Below are 20,499 nucleotides of genomic sequence, written 5' to 3' on the forward strand. Positions count from 1 at the left end.
AGGCTGCCAGCAGCCCACGCTGGCTGATGCAGCAGCAGGCACGACACTGATTTTATTACCTGCCTGTCAAGTCACATCTCAGCCGTGCACTAAGCTCTAATCTGTTCTCCAGACACTTAATTCACCGAAGATGCTTCTAATAAAAGTGAACTCAGCTGCTCTCTGAAGCCTTTTCTCATCATTCCAGCAGATAGGATGCAAATTCTGCGATATCAAATACTTATGAACCCTTGGCACTCTCTTCTCTTAGAAATGCTGGGGTTTTTCAACTCCCAGCAACAACAGCTCAGCCAGAGATAGAAGTGAAGTGGCAAACGCTTTATTTCTGATCATTTAAGGAAGTTTTGATAAAACTCAGAAGAGCTGAAGTGTCTGTGCTGTTAAGCTCAGGAAAATGAAATCTGGCAGACGAGCACACTCAGGTCACAGTAAATACTGACTTTCTCATGAAATTCAATCCCTGTACAGGCAAATTATAGCCAGGGAGCAGCCCAGGCTGGAGAGAGGCAGAGCTGCCTCTCTCACCCACGAGCTCCAAGGAGCTCCAACTTTTCAGGCTTTCCTGAGTCACTGAGGCTGCCAAGCAAGGCTGAAAAGCAGAGTTTATGCAGAATTCCAGGCGGAGGTACTGAGAAGCCTTGGACACATCCATTGTGCTACAGTTCCAGGTACTGCATCTTCAAGTGAGTAAATATAAATATGTGTGTATATAGATATTTTTAAGGGGGAAAAAGCCCCATTGAATAGGTATCACCATAACAATGGCTTTGTGTTCAGCAAGAGACTGAAACCCACAAAAACACAGGCAAATAAATATTAACAAGAGTATTAATGATGTGCCTACCCAGATGGTGAATTAAATGTGCAGAGGTGGCTTGATTTCTTAAATCACCTGATTTCTAAAAGCTTTCTGCAGGCATTTTTTTTGTTCCAAGAGAAGGCAAATTCATTTTAGAGAGTCATGGGATGGTGTGGGTTGGAAGGGACACCAAAGACATTTCATTCCTTGGACAGGGACACCTTCCATAGAGCAGGTTGCTCAAGTCCCATCCAACCTGGCACTGAATTTTTCCAGGAATATCCCTCTAAATGGTTTTTTGGTAACACTGAGGGGAACACATGCTTAAAGTACTTACCCAGGTTGTACCACATGTCCCTGATCTCAAACCCAATCTGCCTCCTCATGTCCCCGTACCTTGAAAAGGAAAACAAAACCAGCATTAAAACAAAAGAAATCTAAGACCTACAAGCAGATAAATCTCATTTCTAAATCAGATCCACAGCCTTCAAAAAGGGAAGAAACTCCAGAACAGGTTCTCAAATGGGACCCACACTACTGAGATTACCTGGCTACCCCCACCAGCTCAGCAATGCTTCTGCCAACATCAAAATTTGTGGAAAAAAGGTTTCCAGCCTCAACAATGCCAACATTCCACGGTCCCAGGCAGGGGTGGGAGCCCACCCACCCTAAAGCTGTGCACCAACACCTCCCGTGTCCCACCAGGGTCATTGTCCTCCCCTCCCACTCCCCAGAAAAGCTTTAATGAGTGGAAATCATCCCAAAACCTTCATTAATGATGGGATCAGAACCCTAACGAGCTCCAAGGATGCATTTGCTACATGGAATATTTGCAAGTTAAAGATCATTACTTAAATAAGATGAGCCAAACTGTAATAGCTGGCAACTTGTAGGATTTCTGGGGGATAACAGTGAGACACCCAGTCATTAATATGGATTAAAGGGAATCTTCTGCATCATTAAGAATCTGCTATTATCTAATGCTTAAATGCAATGTTTAGCAAAACCTACAAATTACAATAATTAAATTTTAATTATTAAATATTTGATGTTTTAATTGAAATATGTACTTAAAAAGATGGGTGAGTGTGATATTGAATTAACTGATTAATTACATCCCTTTTGACACAGAAGTGCCTTCACACAGCAATGAAAGTGCCTCCAGACCATGCATTTATTCAATCTCAAATTTATTGTCTTGATTCCTGTCTCCAAAACCTGATTAAACTGAAAATAACAATTTGCAAATTCATTATAAACAAAGATTTACAATTTTGTAAACTTTATTAAGCAACCACTTCAGATTACCTAATTTATTTACTTATATTAGCAGTGAGAAATGCCTGTTGTTTCCATGAATTCCTTCAGTGAGATAAACTGCTCTGTTTATTATAGAAATCACTCCAAGAAAATTTGTGCCTGTGGTTCTCATCCTGATAAAGAGGAATTATCAGCCCACAAATGTATTTGACAGCAATTTCCAGCCCAATTCCAGCTCAGCTTTTGGCTCTTTGTTCAGGTCAGGAGTCTGAGCTGGACTAAAATGCTCTTTTAGGTGCTGGGCAGAGAGAGCAAAAGGATTCTAAATTTAATTAAATAAAATTTACCTGCAAAACCATCTCAATTTCTTAAATAAAATATACCTGCCTTTACAATACCAGCTCAATTTCCTTAAATAAAATACACCTGGCCCTGCAACACCAGCTCAATTTCTGTAAAAAAACCTTTATCTATAATGTTATTTATGATACTTATAGCACAAGCCCTAAACCTTGAGCTCTGCTTGACACCACTTTTCCACTGAACTTGTAAATATTCCTGTTTCATCAAGGAAGCCCCAAGAGTCCCAGGCAGAGCAGATCCTAAAGTGCTTTAAAATTCTCTTTCAAGGCTCAGGTATAGCAGAGCTTCCAAAGGAAACACCTCAAAACTCAGCAGGGAGTGCTGGAGTTCGCAGGGCAAAACTTGGCTCCCATAAAAAGGGATGGGATGTGGAGCCCTTCCTGAATTTTCTGGTCAAAACCCAGAAGCCACACGAGCAAAAACCCTTTAAAACCAAATCACTGCAGTAATGATGAACTCTGGGAGTTCTCTTATAATAAAGGCCTGGATTGGGAAGGTGAAGGGATACAAAGTGCATTTTCTTTCTCTATATAGACACATTTTATTCAATGTACACACCAGAAGCCGGAGCTGTGCTTGCTCAGGGAATCACAGCTTGGAAATTCCCCATTTTTGTGACCTCACTGGCTGTGGGAACACCTGGCTTTTCCAGCTGCTCTTCCCAAAGAGAAAAAGAATCCACACACTCTGTCTGAAATCACCACACTGGCTCTTTTCAGAGCTTGGTGTTTAGTTCAGTAATAATAAGGTCACTACTGTGGAACACCAATAAAAGGCAGGAGAAATATCAACAGGACAAGGGGAAAACGGCCTCATGCTGTGCCAGGGGAGGTTAAATGGAGAATTGAAAAAATTCCTCACTCAGAGGGTGGTCAGGCATTGGAATTGGTTCTTCAGGTGGAGTTTTCCTCCCTGGAGGGATTTAAAAGCTGCAAGGATGTGGCACTGGGGGACTTGGGGCAGTGGTGGCCTTGCATTCCATGATCTCAGAGGCTTTTCCACCATTAATCCCTGTTTAAACAGAATCTTCATGTTCCACTCCCATTTCCAGGCTGTTTTCTCCTTTTGACAGCTTTCCTGTGCTGTGGGACTCTGACTGGCTGTGGGGTGGTTGGGGACAGGGAATGATCCCCCAGAAGGAGGAATGGCTGCACCCAGCCCAACCCATCGCTCAGGGACAGCCCAGTGGAACAGGCTGGAGCACCAAAACTCCCTCAGCAAAGTCAGGGATGACAAGAAAGAGCAGAAAATGCTCTTAAAATGAGATCAGAAGAAGCACAAAGCTGAAGTGCTTTCAAAATGCAGTTTTATAACATGTGGACATGAGAATCTTGACTTTCTGAGCATCCTGCAGCAGCAAACACTGAATTCATCCCTAATGAATGGTGAAACTCAGATCTCCATGCCAGGGCAGAAACACACCAACACTCGATTCATGTTTTTCAGCCCAACCTTTCATTATCCCCTGATTGCATCTCAATTTGAATAGATTTAGCAAAGAAATTAAAGTGAAATTATGGCAATAGACCTCGAGTTCTTGGCCATGATTTAGATGATGAGCAGGACTTACTTGTTAAGGATTTTTGCTCTTTTAGCACTTGAAAAATTCTCCAGTTGTAAAGATTCTTGTGTGAGAAAAGCAACAGCCAGGTGGAAATAGTTGTTCCAGAGCTGAAAGCCCCCAAAATGACAAGAAGAAATTGCATTAATTCTTTGAAATGTTTCTCTACACACCTACAAAACAACTTAAAGTCTCTAAATTATGCACATAAATATTTAAAGGAGAAAAGAACAGACACCACAGAGATGGTGTTTCTTGATAAATTCTTAATACAGCTCCTAGTTGCCTTTATGTTTCCAACAAATATTTCCCAGCTACAAATCCCAATTCTTTGTGTTTTGATGATTCAGGCAGAATCCCAAGCCAAACCCTGCTGTGATTCTGTGATTCTGTGACAAGACCCACAAGTCAGGAATGGATCACAGCACCTGCTGAGCCTGGAATGATTTAACTGGGATAACTGGGGCTCACAGCCATGAATAAACCATCAATAAACCCACCAAAACTACACAGGGCAGAAATTTATTACCTTAATATCATTTATCCCATTCAAACTGAGAGCTTTTTCTTACCTGTAACTCAAAGTTGGTTTGATCAAGGAATTTTTTGTTTAGCATATCTGCATACTGATTAATTGCTCGCAGGAAGACTCTGAAAGATCAAGAGAAAATTACATAATTACACACTTCTGGGGTACCTTTGTATATTTGGCATCCCAATTAGACACAAAATCCGAGTCTGTCTGGAAAGTGAAACTTGAGGCTGATACTTGAAAAGCAGTGTGATCTCACCACTGGTAAGTGCACAGAATTCTATGCAGATGTTCTCCAAATTAATCAAGTAAATTAGCATATGCAGAAACAGAGGGAGTGTTTGGGATAAAATCACTTGTCTTTAAAATATCTTTTCATAATCAAGAGATCATTAAAAATTCAGTTTATTAGCACTATATAGACAGAGATTTTTAAAGTTACAGTGTTGTGTCTAAGCCAGACGTGCAACTGGTTGTACTTTAAAGTCAAGAAAAACATGTTTTTAAACACATGACAAAAAACCCCTCCACTTATGGCACAACAGAAAATCTGCTGAAGGACAGTCTTTAGAACATTGTTCACTGCTCTATTTCCAAAATGCTAATTCAGTACCCACTGCAGCTTATAGAGTTTCCAAAACACCTCTTAAATTGCAAAAGGAGTTGGCCTGACAAGCTTGAAAGAGAAAACCAAATGGCACAGGAGAAGTAGGGCACTACATATTCATGGTGCTGAAAAAGAAACTGATTATTCCTTGGTAGCCTGATCTCCATTTTCAAAACAAACATGAGATTCCCCCTGCAAACTCCAAATTTATGCTGTGCAGCTGCCAGCTAATGCCCAGACAAACGAGCTGCTCCTCGGAGCAGGCTGGGGGAGAGATTTGTGTCTCCTCAGAGTCCCCCAAAATGATGAAAACCCCTCCTGATATGTTCTGGGTTTGCTTTATCTCCACCCCCAAAAACAATATTGAAAAAGAAAGTTCAGCGATGCAAATAAAAATATTATTTTCCTTCAGGCTGGCCAATTAAAAACAACAACAACAAAAAAGGGCAGAATTATTTAAAACAAACCAGCTAGAAAGGGTTTGTACTGAATTTCAGATATTTAGCAATTTCTCCTGAAAAAAAAAATTAATGTTTAGCTGAAAGTTTGGTATCCAAGAGAAAAGAAGCCTCCAGATAATCCAACGTGATGGAAACAGACATTATTTATAAATATTTATATATTTATATATGGGCAATATGTTACCAAGCGATTATTTATGAACATATTGATGTATTTATATAAATATATCAATATGTACATACATTCATAAATATTTCAATATGTACATAAATTTATCAGGATGCTAAGATAGTTTATTTATTTATATATTGAAATAAGAGAGTTTATTTATTTATATATTGAAAGAAATTAATAAAGGGAAAAATTTGATGCCACTGGGATGTATCTGTAGTGTAAGGTTAGATCATCCCCATGGCAGAATTATGGAGGAGAAAGAAAGGATCTAAGTGGGAAAACTAAAATTCAATTTAGAAAGGAAAACAGAAAAAGAATTAAAATATGAAAGTATTTTTAAGACATAAGCAAATATACATAAACAAACAAACAAACAAACAAACATATATATGTGTGTTTCATAATATTATTATTTATAACTGACAGAGACATCTCTGCACTTGCACCCAGCACAGCCAAGGAGGAATTCCAGCCCTTCAGTGTCTTTGTCAGTGTTTTGGGCAAGCACTTCATTAAGAGATTTTACAAAGGAGCTGGATCCAGCACACAAATGAACACCCTGCACTGCTCCAAAATAAATGGATTGGAGATCTGTGATTCAATTACTGAGCTGCAGCACAAACCAAGATTGAAATCGAGCTTATCTGTGTGATCACACAGTCACTAGTTTCATCTCCTCCTTAGCCCTGCTTTGCCTTGTGCTTTTGTTAGCTGATAATACCAGGAGATCTGTAAATCTTCCCCCAAAATGAACAATTTAATGTGGTGCAGGGGCCATCCCAGGCTGCTTCCTCATGGACATAAAACTGGTTCCAACTCAGGCAGGATTGTGCCTCCAGCTTAATGATGCTGCCTGAAGACATCACTGGAATGTATTCAATCTGCTCCATCTAATTAAGCTTTGGCACAATCTCATTACTTCATATCCATTATTTTTCTTTAAATTGTAACTCTCATTTTTCCTTTATATTAATTCCAGGGAATACCAACAAAGAATAAATAATACAAATTCTGCTGTGTTTGCCACTGGAAAAGGAGCAGAGCATAGAACATGAGTTCAACTGGAGCTGGAATTTAACAACCCCTGGGCATCAGGGGGGTTCAGGAAGCCAGAAATTCCTCCAATTTTTCATAAAAGAATATCCCAAAGATGAGATGGAGAGACTTAATGTTGATTTTTCAATTACTGAAGTCCTAATTTATTTTTGATCAATCTTTCTGTGACTGGATAAAATACTTCCTACATAGGTCAGTGGAGAAATTCCAGTGACAGTCAACAGAACATCATCATAATCACAACATTACTATTATTATTATTATTATTATTATTATTATTATTATTATTATTATTATTATTATTATTATTATTATTATTATTATTTCTTCTACTACTACTCCTACTCCCACTACTACAACTATTATTACAGTCTATCTTCATTTGCAAATCAAATGTCATGCAAACCTCACAGCACTTTGCAGGACGTTTCAGCACCTCCAGTGCCAAGAGAAAACAGAAAAATTAGGATGTTTATTATCTAATGAAGTTAATGTTTAAAATATAATTATTAAAATATTGACAAGAAGAAGTTGCCAGTTGCAAGATCACTACTCTGCAGAGAGAATTTCCACAGTAAAAACTCATGCTGGATGAATTCTTGGCTGGAAGCTGGGCAATGCTTTGTTATCACCTGGGAAGTTGCTGCAACTCATGAATATAAAAAAGGTTCAGGTTTATGCCCAACTAAAAAATGAAAGAGGAAGCTGAAATACTTTAACATTCCAGTTAAATCCTCCTCCTCCAAAGCAGGTCCTGACAATTGTCAGTAACTTCACTGTCAAAAGTTGGAGAAAACGGAAAATGAAGGAAGAAGTGGCTCTTCAGAATAAGTGGAATTAACCCAAAAGCAACAGTTCTGTACTGAAGAAGAAAGGAACTGGCTGCTGGAACACTCTCAAGGATAAAAGGTGGACTTGGACATCACTGGGCCAAGGGATAAATAATCCAAACTCTCAGCTGGAGAGCATCCCTTGCAGTGCCAGCCCTTATCTCGCTGTAATTAATAACCAAGATTGGCTCCCAGTTGCGTGTGCATAAAAAGAAGTGCTCTTCTTGAAATTCAGTTTCAATGAACAAAAGAATTTATCATCCATGTCAGGAAGAGCCACAGAAGTTAAACTTTGAAAAAGGGAGAAGTTCAGAGCCTGGAACCCAACACAATGGACCGTGCTGGCATGTAAGACAACAAAACCTAATCCAAATGTATTGGGAAAGATTTGTGAGACAAAAGACTTTATCAACCCAATTAAAAGCAGGAAATTAACATTTTCTATGATGTGATTGGAATAGAAGGAATATGATTACAGAAGGAAGTCACTTCAGGATATGTGGAAGAAAGAAGGGCATAAAAATCCACCAAAGAACAAAATCTACAGCCTGGACAGAGGAGGTTTTTGTGTGAGCCCTGGGGAAGGGGGGTGAGGATGGCTCCAAGGGCATCCAGAGATTTCTGCTGTAGTTTGATCCTCTGAGGCAGGGACTGTCCTCTTATTCTGTGTTTAGAGACTTCCACAGAGCAGAATCAGAATCATTTTGGTTGGAAAGGAGCTTAAATCCCATCCATTCCCACCCCATCCATGGGCAGGGACACCTTTCACTGCTCCAGGGCTCCAGCCTGGCCCTGGGCACTGCCAGGGATCCAGGGGCAGCCACAGCTGCTCTGGGAATTCCATCCCAGCTCCTCCCCATCCTCACAACCAAAAATTCCTTCCCAATATCCCATCTACATCCACCCACTTTCAGCTTAAAGCCATTTCTCCTTTTTCTTCCCTTGTCCAAAGTCTCTCTCCAGCTCTCCTGGAGCCCCTGAGAGAGACTTTAAGGTGTCCCCAAAACCTTTTCTCTGTCACCAGGAATTTTTGGCATTTGATCCCTGTTTATGCATTTCCTGACCAGACCTGTTTCAGCTCTCCATGATCCAGGAGAACAGTGAGTTGCCCACCTACTTCTGAACATGATATAAAACTATGGCTGGGAGCTCAGGTGAGAGAAGGCAGGGAAAAGGAGATGGAGAAACTATGGCAAAGGTAAATTAGGAAATACAGGTGATAAAATGCCAAAATTCTCAAAAAAACAAACCCAAAAATCCAGGTGACTCAATCTCAGTGACCAGCTCAGGCCCATTCACTTTGCCCTGCCTCAGGCAGTTCTGATTTCTCCAGTAATTTCTGCCCTTTCTGGCTCTCACTCCAGAGAGAGTTCATCCATCCAGGAGTGTGCTGCTGGTTCATGAACTGACTCCAATTTCAACCCCTGGCTCCTGGGAATGTTTCCTGTTATTGATTATTATTCACCTCCACTGGGCCCAGAGGTGCTTAATTGGTTTGTGGATGCAGAGACTGCTTCACCAAACAGAGCAAAAATTAATGGCTGGATTCTGTAGTTTTCCAAAAGGTCCTTTTTTCCCTCCAAACAACCTCGCTGCCTCCAGGAGGTGGGAACATACATCAAACCCTGACTTCCAGTGGCACTTGTAAATGAAGGAGGGACAGAGGGATTTGATTTATAAATGGAACAGGAGTCACTGTGCCAAACAACTCATTTTTTTTAGCCCTTTCTCAGGTTCAGTCACTTTTTATTCTGCCCTTCTCCCTCCTAATTAGTCAAGTGCCCTGATTTGTTCATGTTTAAAAACATTTTGTGCCCTGTTTTCTCTCACTCAGTTCTGACACTGTTGCAAAGTATTTGCAGGAGCTCCAGGAGCTGAGGAAAGTTGGGTGCAGGATGTAACATCCATCCAACTGCCTCTGCAGAAATACTCCTCTGGAGGAATAATCTAAAGAGAAATATTTCAAAAGTGGAAATATTTTTACCATTATGCCATTTGGCACATTATTTAGTTAGCTCCAGTACCCAAGGATTTGGATTGACACTGTGAGTGTTTATGCAAAAGATTTCTGACAAGAAAATTTCTGACAGAAAAAGAAACAATACAAACTAGCAATGTCCTCCCCACTATTTTTCCTTAAGCAAACATCAAAAAAAAAAAAAAAAAGAAGGAAAAAGAATGAGAAAATGACTTCCTTAATGGCAGAATGATTATCTAAACAAGAATACACAGACACAGCTTAAAATAATTTTGGTTTAGGTGATAATTTGATAAAAGAGAGGGAATTTGCAGTGAGGTTCTAAAAGGCACTATTATGATGTCATTTCAGTTAATTTAGATGGAAGGATAATGAATGCTTTATTGCAGCTGATCAGCCTTCCTGCACATCATCATGCTCCCCATGCCTGGGCTCTGCTTCTCTGGGAGACAAATTCCCTGTGCCAATGGGAGCCAGAGTCTCGTCTCTTGTCTGGGTGGGAAACAACAGCCCCAGACTGGAAACCCCAGAGAGAACCCAAAGCCGAGCAAAGGCTTAGGAAGGCACCAACAGCCCAGCAAAGCCTTCTCTGAGCCCTCACCTCAAACCCCTCATCCCTCTTGCTGTTTTAAACAGCTTTTTTCTTATTTATGGATTAAAAAAAGAAATTTTCCCTGGTATTCAACCTAAATGTCTGCTGGCCCAGCCTGAGGCCGTTCCCTCTGCTCCTGTCCCTGTTCCCCCCGGCTGTGCCCTCCTGGCAGGAGCTGTGCAGAGCCACGAGGGCCCCTGAGCCTCCTTTGCTCCAGGTGAGCCCTGCCCAGCTCCTCAGGGATTCTGCAGCCCCTGCCCGGCTCCCTCAGGGATTCTGCAGCCCCTGCCCAGCTCCTCAGGGATTCTGCAGCCCCTGCCCGGCTCCCTCAGGGATTCTGCAGCCCCTGCCCAGCTCCTCAGGGATTCTGCAGCCCCTGCCCAGCTCCTCAGGGATTCTGCAGCCCCTGCCCAGCTCCTCAGGGATTCTGCAGCCCCTGCCCAGCTCCTCAGGGATTCTGCATTCCCTGCCCAGCTCCTCAGGGATTCTGCATTCCCTGCCCAGCTCCTCAGGGATTCTGCAACCCTGCCCAGCTCCTCAGGGATTCTGCAGCCCCTGCCCAGCTCCTCAGGGATTCTGCAGCCCCTGCCCAGCTCCTCAGGGATTCTGCAGCCCCTGCCCAGCTCCTCAGGGATTCTGCATTCCCTGCCCAGCTCCTCAGGGATTCTGCATTCCCTGCCCAGCTCCTCAGGGATTCTCCATTCCCTTCCCAGCTCCTCAGGGATTCTGCAGCCCCTGCCCAGCTCCTCAGGGATTCTGCATTCCCTGCCCAGCTCCTCAGGGATTCTGCATTCCCTGCCCAGCTCCTCAGGGATTCTGCAACCCTGCCCAGCTCCTCAGGGATTCTGCAGCCCCTGCCCAGCTCCTCAGGGATTCTGCAGCCCCTGCCCAGCTCCCTCAGGGATTCTCCATTCCCTTCCCAGCTCCTCAGGGATTCTGCAGCCCCTGCCCAGCTCCTCAGGGATTCTGCAGCCCTGCCCAGCTCCCTCAGGGATTCTGCAGCCCTGCCCAGCTCCTCAGGGATTCTGCAGCCCCTGCCCAGCTCCATTTCCTTCCCTGGACACCCTCCAGCCCCTCCATGTTTGTCTGGTTGAGAAAGGTCCAAAACTGCCCCCAGAATTTGGGGTGTCTCACCAGTGTCTCACCATAGGAGACTCCAAGTCATTTCATGGCTCACCCTAGAGGTAACCCTTGCATCTCCCCCAGTTTTCTCCTTTCCCAAATTTAGTTCTTTTTCTGTCCCTCCTCACCTGCCTTTGCACCTCCAGGCCTGCCAGCTGCTCACCACTAACAAATTAATTTAATTCAACACTTCTTTACATTTACACATCCCTGCCCATTCCACTTCTTCCTCTTCAAGAACATTTAAAAAGTGTTTAAAAGATTCCTCGCAACATCCTCTAATTCAGCAGGCTAAAGAGCAGTCAAAACTTAAAAAAAAAAAAGAATAAAACCCAAATCCTTGATCATTTGCTGCCTTTTGAATTACAATTCCTTGGCTGAGAATGATAATAGCAGAGAGTAATCCCAAAGAAGACTTGCTACTAAATACCCACATTAGCATAATCTTCTCATAATGCCTGCTCCACAGCAGCACAGGTGCTCCATGTCACTTTATTAACCTATTTTCTAACAAATATTTCAGCCCCAGCTTTAGCACATTATCTCTGATCACTGATAGCTCTCCCCTCATTTGTATTCCGGGCTGGTGCCCTCTGAAACAAAGGGGACAGATGAATGAAAAATAACTGAGTTACAAACGCTGAAGGACAAACTTGTGGGCTGACTACCAACAACCAGCAGGCACAAGGGGCTCTGTGGCCAAGCTGCCTCTGGAGCAAGCTCAGGGCTGTGGCCAGGTGGGGTTTGGTCCCTCCAAGGGTTGGATCTGCTTGGGCAGCCATGGATCTGACTGCCCTCACTCTGCTCCTGCCTTGTCTACATGTCTGAGGTCTCAGCTGTGGGTTTTGGATGACTTTGAGTGCAGGAAAGAAGAGGTTTTAGCCTTCTGTCCTCTTTCCCAAAGCAACTTTGCCTCCTGGAATTTTATCTCCATGGATAGAACTGTCCATACTCAATTGTAGCACCTGGAGAATTTTATGGCAGAGCAATAAAAGCTTGGAGAATACGTTTTCTAATGGAAACGCTAGCAGACAATTTAATTTAGGAGGTTTTAGCTAAGGCTACAATGCTGGCAAAGTAGCATCTCTTGCAAGTGGACAGTGATACTATTCCTCTACTCCAAAGTTATTATTCTAAAGGAGACAGACTTGCTGAATTCCAAGAGACTTTCTATTGTGGCAGCTGGCAAAAACTCCCAGCAGAGCTTGTAATTTCAAACAAATGTAATTTGTTGGAGTGCTGCTGGAAGGGATCTGTGCCATCAGGTGAGTTATTAAACAAGCATTTCATTGTAGTGCAATGCTCAGTAAAATGCAGAAAGCCTTTGCTAGGAACTGAAATCATCACATTCCCCTTGCAAAGATCAGAGAATTCCAGAAGGGTTTGGGTGGGAAGGGACTTTAAAGCCCATCCATGGCAAGGACACCTCCCACTGTCCCAGGTGCTCCAGTCTGGCCTTGGAGCTGCTCTGTGCCAGGGCCTCACCACCCAGCTTTTCACCTCAGTTCTTCTTTTGACTTGATATCACAAACGAATCCAACCACTTTTTGCAGAGGTAAAAATCAATGTAGAAGAAGTTGGTTGGTTTTTTGTTTGTTTTTTTTTTTTTTCCCCTGTCGCACTGCTTTTCACACAGTCAGTCCAGAAAGAGAAGTAACTCCAAGAGTAACTGAAGTAACTACAAACTCCAGAAAGAGAAGTAACTACAAGAGAAGTAATTCATGGAAAGGTTGGGAAAGGACATCCCAGGCAAATTTTCCTGTAAAGCATGGAAGTTCTGGCTGAATTTGGCAAAATGTTTTCAAATACCTGGCAGTGCAGGGTTTGCAGCAGGGGAACCTCCCTTGCTGTGCTGCCAGCACTGGCCCCTGCTCCTTCCCCATTTCCATGGATACTGCAGGTGATTAAGGCCACTTTAGCTACTTATGGATAAATCAATAGAATTGATCTGCTACATTTCAAATTATTTGGCATTCTCATCCATCTTGCCATCAACTGTGAAGACAATTGCACCTGGCTAAACAAATGTCCTGATGTTGCTTGGAAAAGAATCTCCCTTTTTTCCTGCTGGTACTTAATTTATCAAATTCCACCAGAGAATAGCAATGAGGAAAAAGAAAGCTATCTGCAAAGGTTGGGTTATCACCTCTTCAGTGCTGGGGTCACCAATCAGGGTTGTTCAGAAATTCCATTTGCTGAAGTTTCCCCCAAAATGTGAAGTTCATTCTGCTGGCAGAAAGTTTCCATGGGAGCTGAATTACCCCAATGCCTTACTATGACTTTTCTTTTCCAACCCAAGCAATCACAAGCACAGAGGCGATGCCCAGAAGAGCTGAACCTTCACACAACTGGAGTCCATCTCCCCAGCAAGCAGAGACTCCCTGGGAAGAGGTTAAAATGTGATTTCTTGTAAGAGATGAGTGGGATAAACCGCAGCAGCTGCTCTGCAGGGCTGTGCCACGGCCGCTGACAGCTCTGTGAAGGGAACACTAATGCTGCAAAGTGAAACACCATCCTGCTGCAGCTTTAGGTGAGCCTGTGCTTGATCCAAAGGGTGGCTCTCAGATATTAAAGTGACACAGAAGGTTTCAGGGAGGCACTGGGCTGTGTGAAGGAGGGAGCCAAGCGAGACGGGAGCTGTGCTCGCCTCCTGTGCCCTCCTGCCCACCTCACCCAGCTGCCAACCCTGCACAGGATCCTGCTCTGCTGCCCTCCCAGAGCTCCACCAGCACCCAGCTGCCAACCCTGCACAGGATCCCTGCTTTACACAGTTTTGGAGATTCTCTTATTGCTGCGTCCACATTGAAGCAAACTCTTCCATGGCTCTGCCTTGGGAAGGGGAGGATTCATCCAAGGGCAGGTTATTGCACTGTCTCAAACTCACCTGTCAGAAATCCAATTTTAGCCTTGTGGTGCTCCAAAGCACTGCTTGTGTTTCAATAGCCACAGAATTTCCTGTAGTTCAACAATTGTTTGGCCATTCAGCATCATTTAGTAGCTTAAAGAGCTTTCTTGGGATTAACAGAGGGAGTGAAATTAAAGTATTGCATAAAAGGAATCTTCCCAGGGCTCCCTCAGCACCCTGCCTGACCAACCCCTGCACAAGATCCTTACTTTGCTGCTCTCCCAGGGCTCCCTCAGCACCCTGCCTGACATCTCTGGAGTGCAATAAATGCTTCATTAGGATGCTGCAACACCTGCCAGTCACAGGAGCCCCAGCACAGGAGCCCAGCCCATCAGTGGGTCTGAGCAGGAGTTCTGGCTCTGTGGGAAGGGTTAAATCACCCAGCACACCCCACAAACAGTCCCAGCACAAAAATCAGCCTGGCAGGGCACACAATGCCATTTATAATGTGGGGTTTTCTGTTCTGCAAGGCAGCAGAGGGACGTGCCAACCCCACAAACAGATCCCCTGCAGCCTTTCTGCAGGGACCACACCAAGGTGTGGGGGCTGCACTGTCCCAGACATCTTTTATGAAAATCCTTTCCTTAGGATTTTTCCTCCTGAGAAGCTGGGAGGCCTCAGGAACAAAATGCAAACAATGGTTATCTGCTGCTGTGGGATGCAACAGGTGCATCTGGGATTGGTCTCATGTGGTTGTTTCTAATTAATGGCCAATCACAGTCAGCTGGCTGGGACAGAGAGCCGAGCCACAAACCTTTGTTATCATTCCTATTCTATTCTTAGTCAGCCTTCTGAGGAAATCATTTCTTCTATTCTTTTAGTATAGTTTTAATACAATATATATCATAAAATAATAAATCAGCTTCTGAAACATGGAGTCAGATCCTCGTCTCTTCCCTCATCCTGGGACCCTGTGAGCACCAGCACACTGCACTGCAGCCTCTGTTGGGCTCCAGGCAGGATTCAGTGCTGCCTTGGACACGCCAATCCTGCCAGGAATTTCCCAGCTGGGGATTAGTTTCTGCCTGCTGAAATCAAAGCCCAAGAGGCAAACACAGTCAGGGTCACAAAACCACAGCCAAGTGTGTCAATGGGACAAAGGCTGGGATAAAAAGGGGTTTGTATCAAACAAGCAATGAAATAGAATTGGGGATGTAAATGCTTCCCTGCTCCTGGATCCCTGGAAGTGTCCAAGGCTGGGTTGGACAGGGCTGGGAGCAGCCTGGGACAGTGCAAGGTGTCCCTGCCATGGCAGGGGGGCATCTGGATGGGCTTTAAAGTCCCTCCCAAGTCAAACCATTCAGGCATCCTCTGAAATCAGGTTCTCTGTGATTCCTTTTATGCAATAGTTTAATTTCACTCCCCCTGTTAATCCCAAGAAAGCTCTTTAAGCTACTAAATGATGCTGCATGGCCAAACAATTGTTGAACTACAGGAGATTCTGTGGCTATTGAAACACAGACAGTGCTCTGGAGCACCACAGGGCTAAAACTGGATTTCTGACAGGTGAGTCTGACACAGTGCAATAACCTGCCCTTGGGTGAACTCTCCCCTTCCCAAGGCAGAGCCATGGAAAAGTTTGCTTTACTATGGACACAGCAATAAGAGAATCTCCAAAACTGTGCAAGGCTTATTTCCTTGGAATTGGGGAGCTGGACACCAGCACAGTGGAGCACCAGCAATCCCACAGGGCACACAGGAGGGTGCAGTGCCAGGGAAGTTAATTTCCATGTGGAAAACACTCCTGAGCCTCACAAGGACCAGACAACCAGGCAGTCCCTTCACAACCATCAGTGCCCCTGGCCTGGCTCTGCTGCACTGGGGCAAAGTAGATTTGGGTACAAAGCCCAAATAGCATTTCTGCACCATTTCTGCTCCTTTTTTCTTCTTCCCTGGCCTGAATTACACAGTTTGGCTCTCTCTAGATAGAAGATTTATAATGCCAATGGCTCTGAAAGCCAGCAGCTTCTCTGGGAGTAGACTGCAATTATCTGATGGGCTCATAGAAGCAAAAAACCTAAGTGGAGGAAAATTTAGATTAGTCCTGATAAGAGATTTTCTCACCCATAAAACACAATCAAAGCAAATGCTCGTTGATTCTTTTCACCCAATGCTTGTGTATGGAGTAACACCTAAAGCCATCCTCATTTTATGGGATTGCATTAGAGAATCCCAGAATGGTTTGGGTTGGGACCATAAAGATCATCCCATTCCATGGGCAGGGACATGTTCCACAGCCCAGGCTGCTCCAAACTCACCATTCCAGACCTGAAACAATTCCCAATTCCTTCATCCCTGCCTTGAGTGATGCTTGAGCACCCATGTGGGATGGGCAGCACTGCCTGGTCACCAAAAACTCAGGATATCAGCAAAGCTGGGCCTAACAAAGCTGGGATTGAGCTGAGAGGGATGCAGGGACTAACGCTGGGATGCAGAGGGATTCTGGCATCCAATGACCCATGAAGGGCAAGCAAAAATCTGCTTTTCCAATGGATATTGATGCTTGTTTTGCCAGAGTTTTCAGCTCCATCTGCAGCAGAAATTATGGAAAGGCTGGCAGCAGCCAGGAGTGATCTAGGCCAGCAATGATCAATAGGATCAAAGGTTTATACAAGGTAAAAAGCTCCATTTCCTGGATTTTTTCCAGAGAAATTAAAAGCAGAATGGCACACACAGGTTGTCCAGATTTTAAGTAATTTCATCTTTAACATCAGCAATATCCAGACATTGATCCCTGAAAATGGATCCCAAAGGATACTGAAAGTGGCAGCACAAACCTGGGATATGATTTATGGTGTTACAACCCAAAGCTTCAGTGTTACAGCAGCCACACAAAAAGCTTTTGCTGTGGATCACACCCAGAGGCCAAAGAGGTTTGAGAGTCACTGCTGAAGAACTGGGGATTGAGAAATTCAGGAATTTGCTTTTTCTGCCTGGTTTTCAGTTAAAAACAGTACTTTCAAAGAAAACATGCAATATGAGTTTCATAAATCATTGCAAAAGATTTCAATTTTTTTTACTTTTTTTCCTAAAAGTGTCATCTGAGATAAAGATTTTTTTTTTCTGCATATTTTAAGACCTTCTTCCTTTTTCTCTCACTTTTTAAGAAATAATTGCCTTTCCTCCTTGATGTTTAGGTTGAGTCATTTAACTTTTACTGGGGAAAATAGTAAAAGGTTTGTGGTTTTTTTAAAAAATATATATCTACCTTATTATTAATTTTGCTGTATTAAAATTGGGAAATTCTCACTTTATTATTTAAGTTAGATGCTTTTCTACCCCACACACAGGATTTAATGGTGTAAATCAGCTTCAAAAATTGTGATTTAGTCCAAGACATAAGAGGGAATTAAATGATGACACCACTCCAATGCTGTTCCTGTAACAGGGAGTGTGTTCATTTAGGTCACTCACATTTGTAATTCATTACAAAATATGTAATATTTGTATATATAATATTTTTATTCTCAATGCATCATCAAATATTTAAGAGCCAAATGTCACTAAAAAGGGGAGAAACAGAAATTGTGCAGAGCCCTCCTGTGATTGAACTTTTCATGTGTTGACATTTTCATCAGAAATTCCCTAATTTCCTTCAGGACAGTTCCCAACTGGGGCCACAAACCCTGCTCAGAGCCTCTCACCTCTCACGGAATGAGCAAACAGAACTAATCTGCCTTTCATCAACAATTCAGGCTACAAGCCCTCATTAAAAATACTCCCATTAAAACCACTACGTTAGAGCCCAGCTACAAATAACTGTGATTTTCCCTGTGCCACCCCAGGATAATTCACTTGTAGAGAAACACAAAGGCAGAATTAAAACCAGCTCGTGGTCCAAATTAACCCTCCGTGTATTATTTCTGCAAGACACCACCTTAATTGCAATTATGCATTCAGGGACCAACGTGACACTTTGTTCTTAATTTGTACACAGTAAAACAAATGGAGTTTTAAATGAATGAAAAAAGTAAATATTAGTCTGTGACAAATCATAATTACAGGGTGGTCACAGCTGTTTAAATTGACTCCTGCTAGGGAATTTCAGGTTGTGACAAACACAGATTTTTTTTTTTTTTTTAAGCTGCTTTGGACAGCACAGGAAGTTGGGAGGGTTACTTGGTTTCTTCAGAATTCCTTTAAAACACATTTACAGAGGTTTGGAACTCACACCAGTACTTAAACACCTTGCTTTGCCTAAATTAATGACAACAGCACTCAGTCAATGGGAGGTGGCACTTGGGGACATGGGGCAGAGGTGCCCTTGGCAGTCTATGGTTGGACTCAGTGGTCTTGGAGGGCTTTTCTGACCTGAGCATTTCCATGATTCTATTGATAATCTCTGACCTACTCCACCTGCTCCAGCCCTGCACGGAGCCAGGGAAATGCAGCAAAAATAACAGAAAACGACGGAATGATTTGGGCTGGGAAAACCCCCAAGATCATCGAGTCCAGCACTGCCAAGGCCAGCAGTGCCCCCGTGTCCCCAAGTGCCACATCCACATGGATTTTGAATCCCCCAGGATGGGGACTCCAAACTGCCCTGGGCAGCTGTGCCAGGCCTGGACAAACCTTTGCATGGAGCTGTGCCGAGCCACGAGGGCCCCTGAGCCTCCTTTGCTCCAGGTGAGCCCTGCCCAGCTCCTCAGGGATTCTGCAGCCCCTGCCCAGCTCCTCAGGGATTCTGCAGCCCCTGCCCAGCTCCTCAGGGATTCTGCAGCCCCTGCCCAGCTCCTCAGGGATTCTGCAGCCCCTGCCCAGCTCCTCAGGGATTCTGCAGCCCCTGCCCAGCTCCTCAGGGATTCTGCAGCCCCTGCCCAGCTCCTCAGGGATTCTGCAGCCCCTGCCCAGCTCCTCAGGGATTCTGCAGCCCTGCCCAGCTCCTCAGGGATTCTCCAGGCCCTTCCCAGCTCCATTCCCTTCCCTGGCCACCCTCCAGCCCCTCTTGCAGAGGATGGGGGATGCCCTAGCAGGAAGGGCACAGGTCTGGCAGAGCTGGAACTCACAGGGTGTTGAACGTCTTTGAGACAGAAACGTTTTATGCTGACCCCACTTTGTACATCAGAAGGTGCCACTGAGCAGCCAGTGACCTCCCATGTTAAATCTCTGCCTTTATGTCATGCAAGGGCAATTTTTGATTTTCCTACTCAATAAAGGCAAGGTGCCCCGAGGTGAAACCTGTAAATAACAAATCCGAGCACAATTGGTGTTAATCCTCGAGCAGGAAAACGCTGCTATGATGATGTACAAACAAAATACAGGGTGTGAGTGTTTTATCTTCTGCTTGGTTTTAGAGAATAAATAAAACTCGGTTCACTCAGCTGGAACTGCAAAGGTAATTTCACTGCTGCCTCTGACAACATCTGAAACTTCATTTTCTCCTTTAAGAAGTCCAGGCACCCACAAGAGTGGGATCGATCAGGGTGAGAAGCAAAGCTGTGCTTCCCTTCCTCCTCTCCAGCTGAATCCAATATTTTCTGCTTTTATGTGCAGGGCAGTCAATGGACACATCCCTGCCCAGAGAGAATTATCTGACTCAGGGCAGGACAAACACGTGGGAAGCTCCTCATCCCAGGGGAACATCTTCCAAAACCTGCTGGGACTGGGCTGACAAGTCCCACATGCAAGGAAGGACTCTGCTGACCATGCACCATGGAATTCCAGACTGGTTTGGGCTGGAAGGGACTTTAAAGATCTTCCCATTCCACCCCTGCCATGGCAGGGACACCTTCCACTGTCCCAATGTCCAGCCTGGCCTTGGGCACTGCCAGGGATCCAGGGGCAGCCACAGCTGCTCTGGGCACCTGTGCCAGGGCCTGCCCACCCTGCCAGGGAACAATTCCCAATTCCCAATATCCCATCCATCCCTGCCAGGGAACAATTCCCAACTCCCAATCTCCCATCCAGCCCTGCCAGGGAACAATTCCCAATTCCCAGTATCCCATCCCTCCCTGCCCTCTGGCACTGGGAGCCATTCCCTGTGTCCTGTCCCTCCATCCTTGTCCCCAGTCCCTCTCCAGCTCTCCTGGAGCCCCTTCAGGGTCAGAATTGCCTCTAAGGTCTCCCCAGGGCTTCTCCTCTCTGGGCTGAACACTGATCATTCCTGATCCCCATCTTTCTGCTGGAGGTTTCACTTCCCAAATACTGCTGCAAAAAAGGACTTTGTGCAAACATCCCCCCTGGATTCAGGGAAAGCCTTGGATGGCTTTGTGTGACTTAAACCGACTGAGGCAACCCAGTTATTTTAACCAGCTGATC

General features: G+C 44.3%; 1 protein-coding gene across 5 annotated transcripts in view; it reads right to left on the bottom strand.

The window, feature by feature from the left end:
• Nucleotides 1-20,499, bottom strand: part of DOCK1 (dedicator of cytokinesis 1) — a 283,605-nt gene that overhangs the window by 84,980 nt on the left and 178,126 nt on the right. For all 5 annotated transcript variants that reach the window (XM_063163002.1, XM_063163003.1, XM_063163000.1 and 2 more), the window contains exons 30-32: nucleotides 4,556-4,634; nucleotides 3,993-4,093; nucleotides 1,137-1,195 (exon numbers count right to left, since the gene is read on the bottom strand). In XM_063163002.1, the coding sequence (XP_063019072.1) occupies nucleotides 1,137-1,195; nucleotides 3,993-4,093; nucleotides 4,556-4,634 (239 nt within the window). The remainder of the gene's footprint in view (nucleotides 1-1,136; nucleotides 1,196-3,992; nucleotides 4,094-4,555; nucleotides 4,635-20,499) is intronic.

The sequence above is a fragment of the Melospiza melodia genome, chromosome 9, assembly GCF_035770615.1.
Source record: "Melospiza melodia melodia isolate bMelMel2 chromosome 9, bMelMel2.pri, whole genome shotgun sequence".
Lineage (NCBI taxonomy): Eukaryota > Metazoa > Chordata > Aves > Passeriformes > Passerellidae > Melospiza > Melospiza melodia.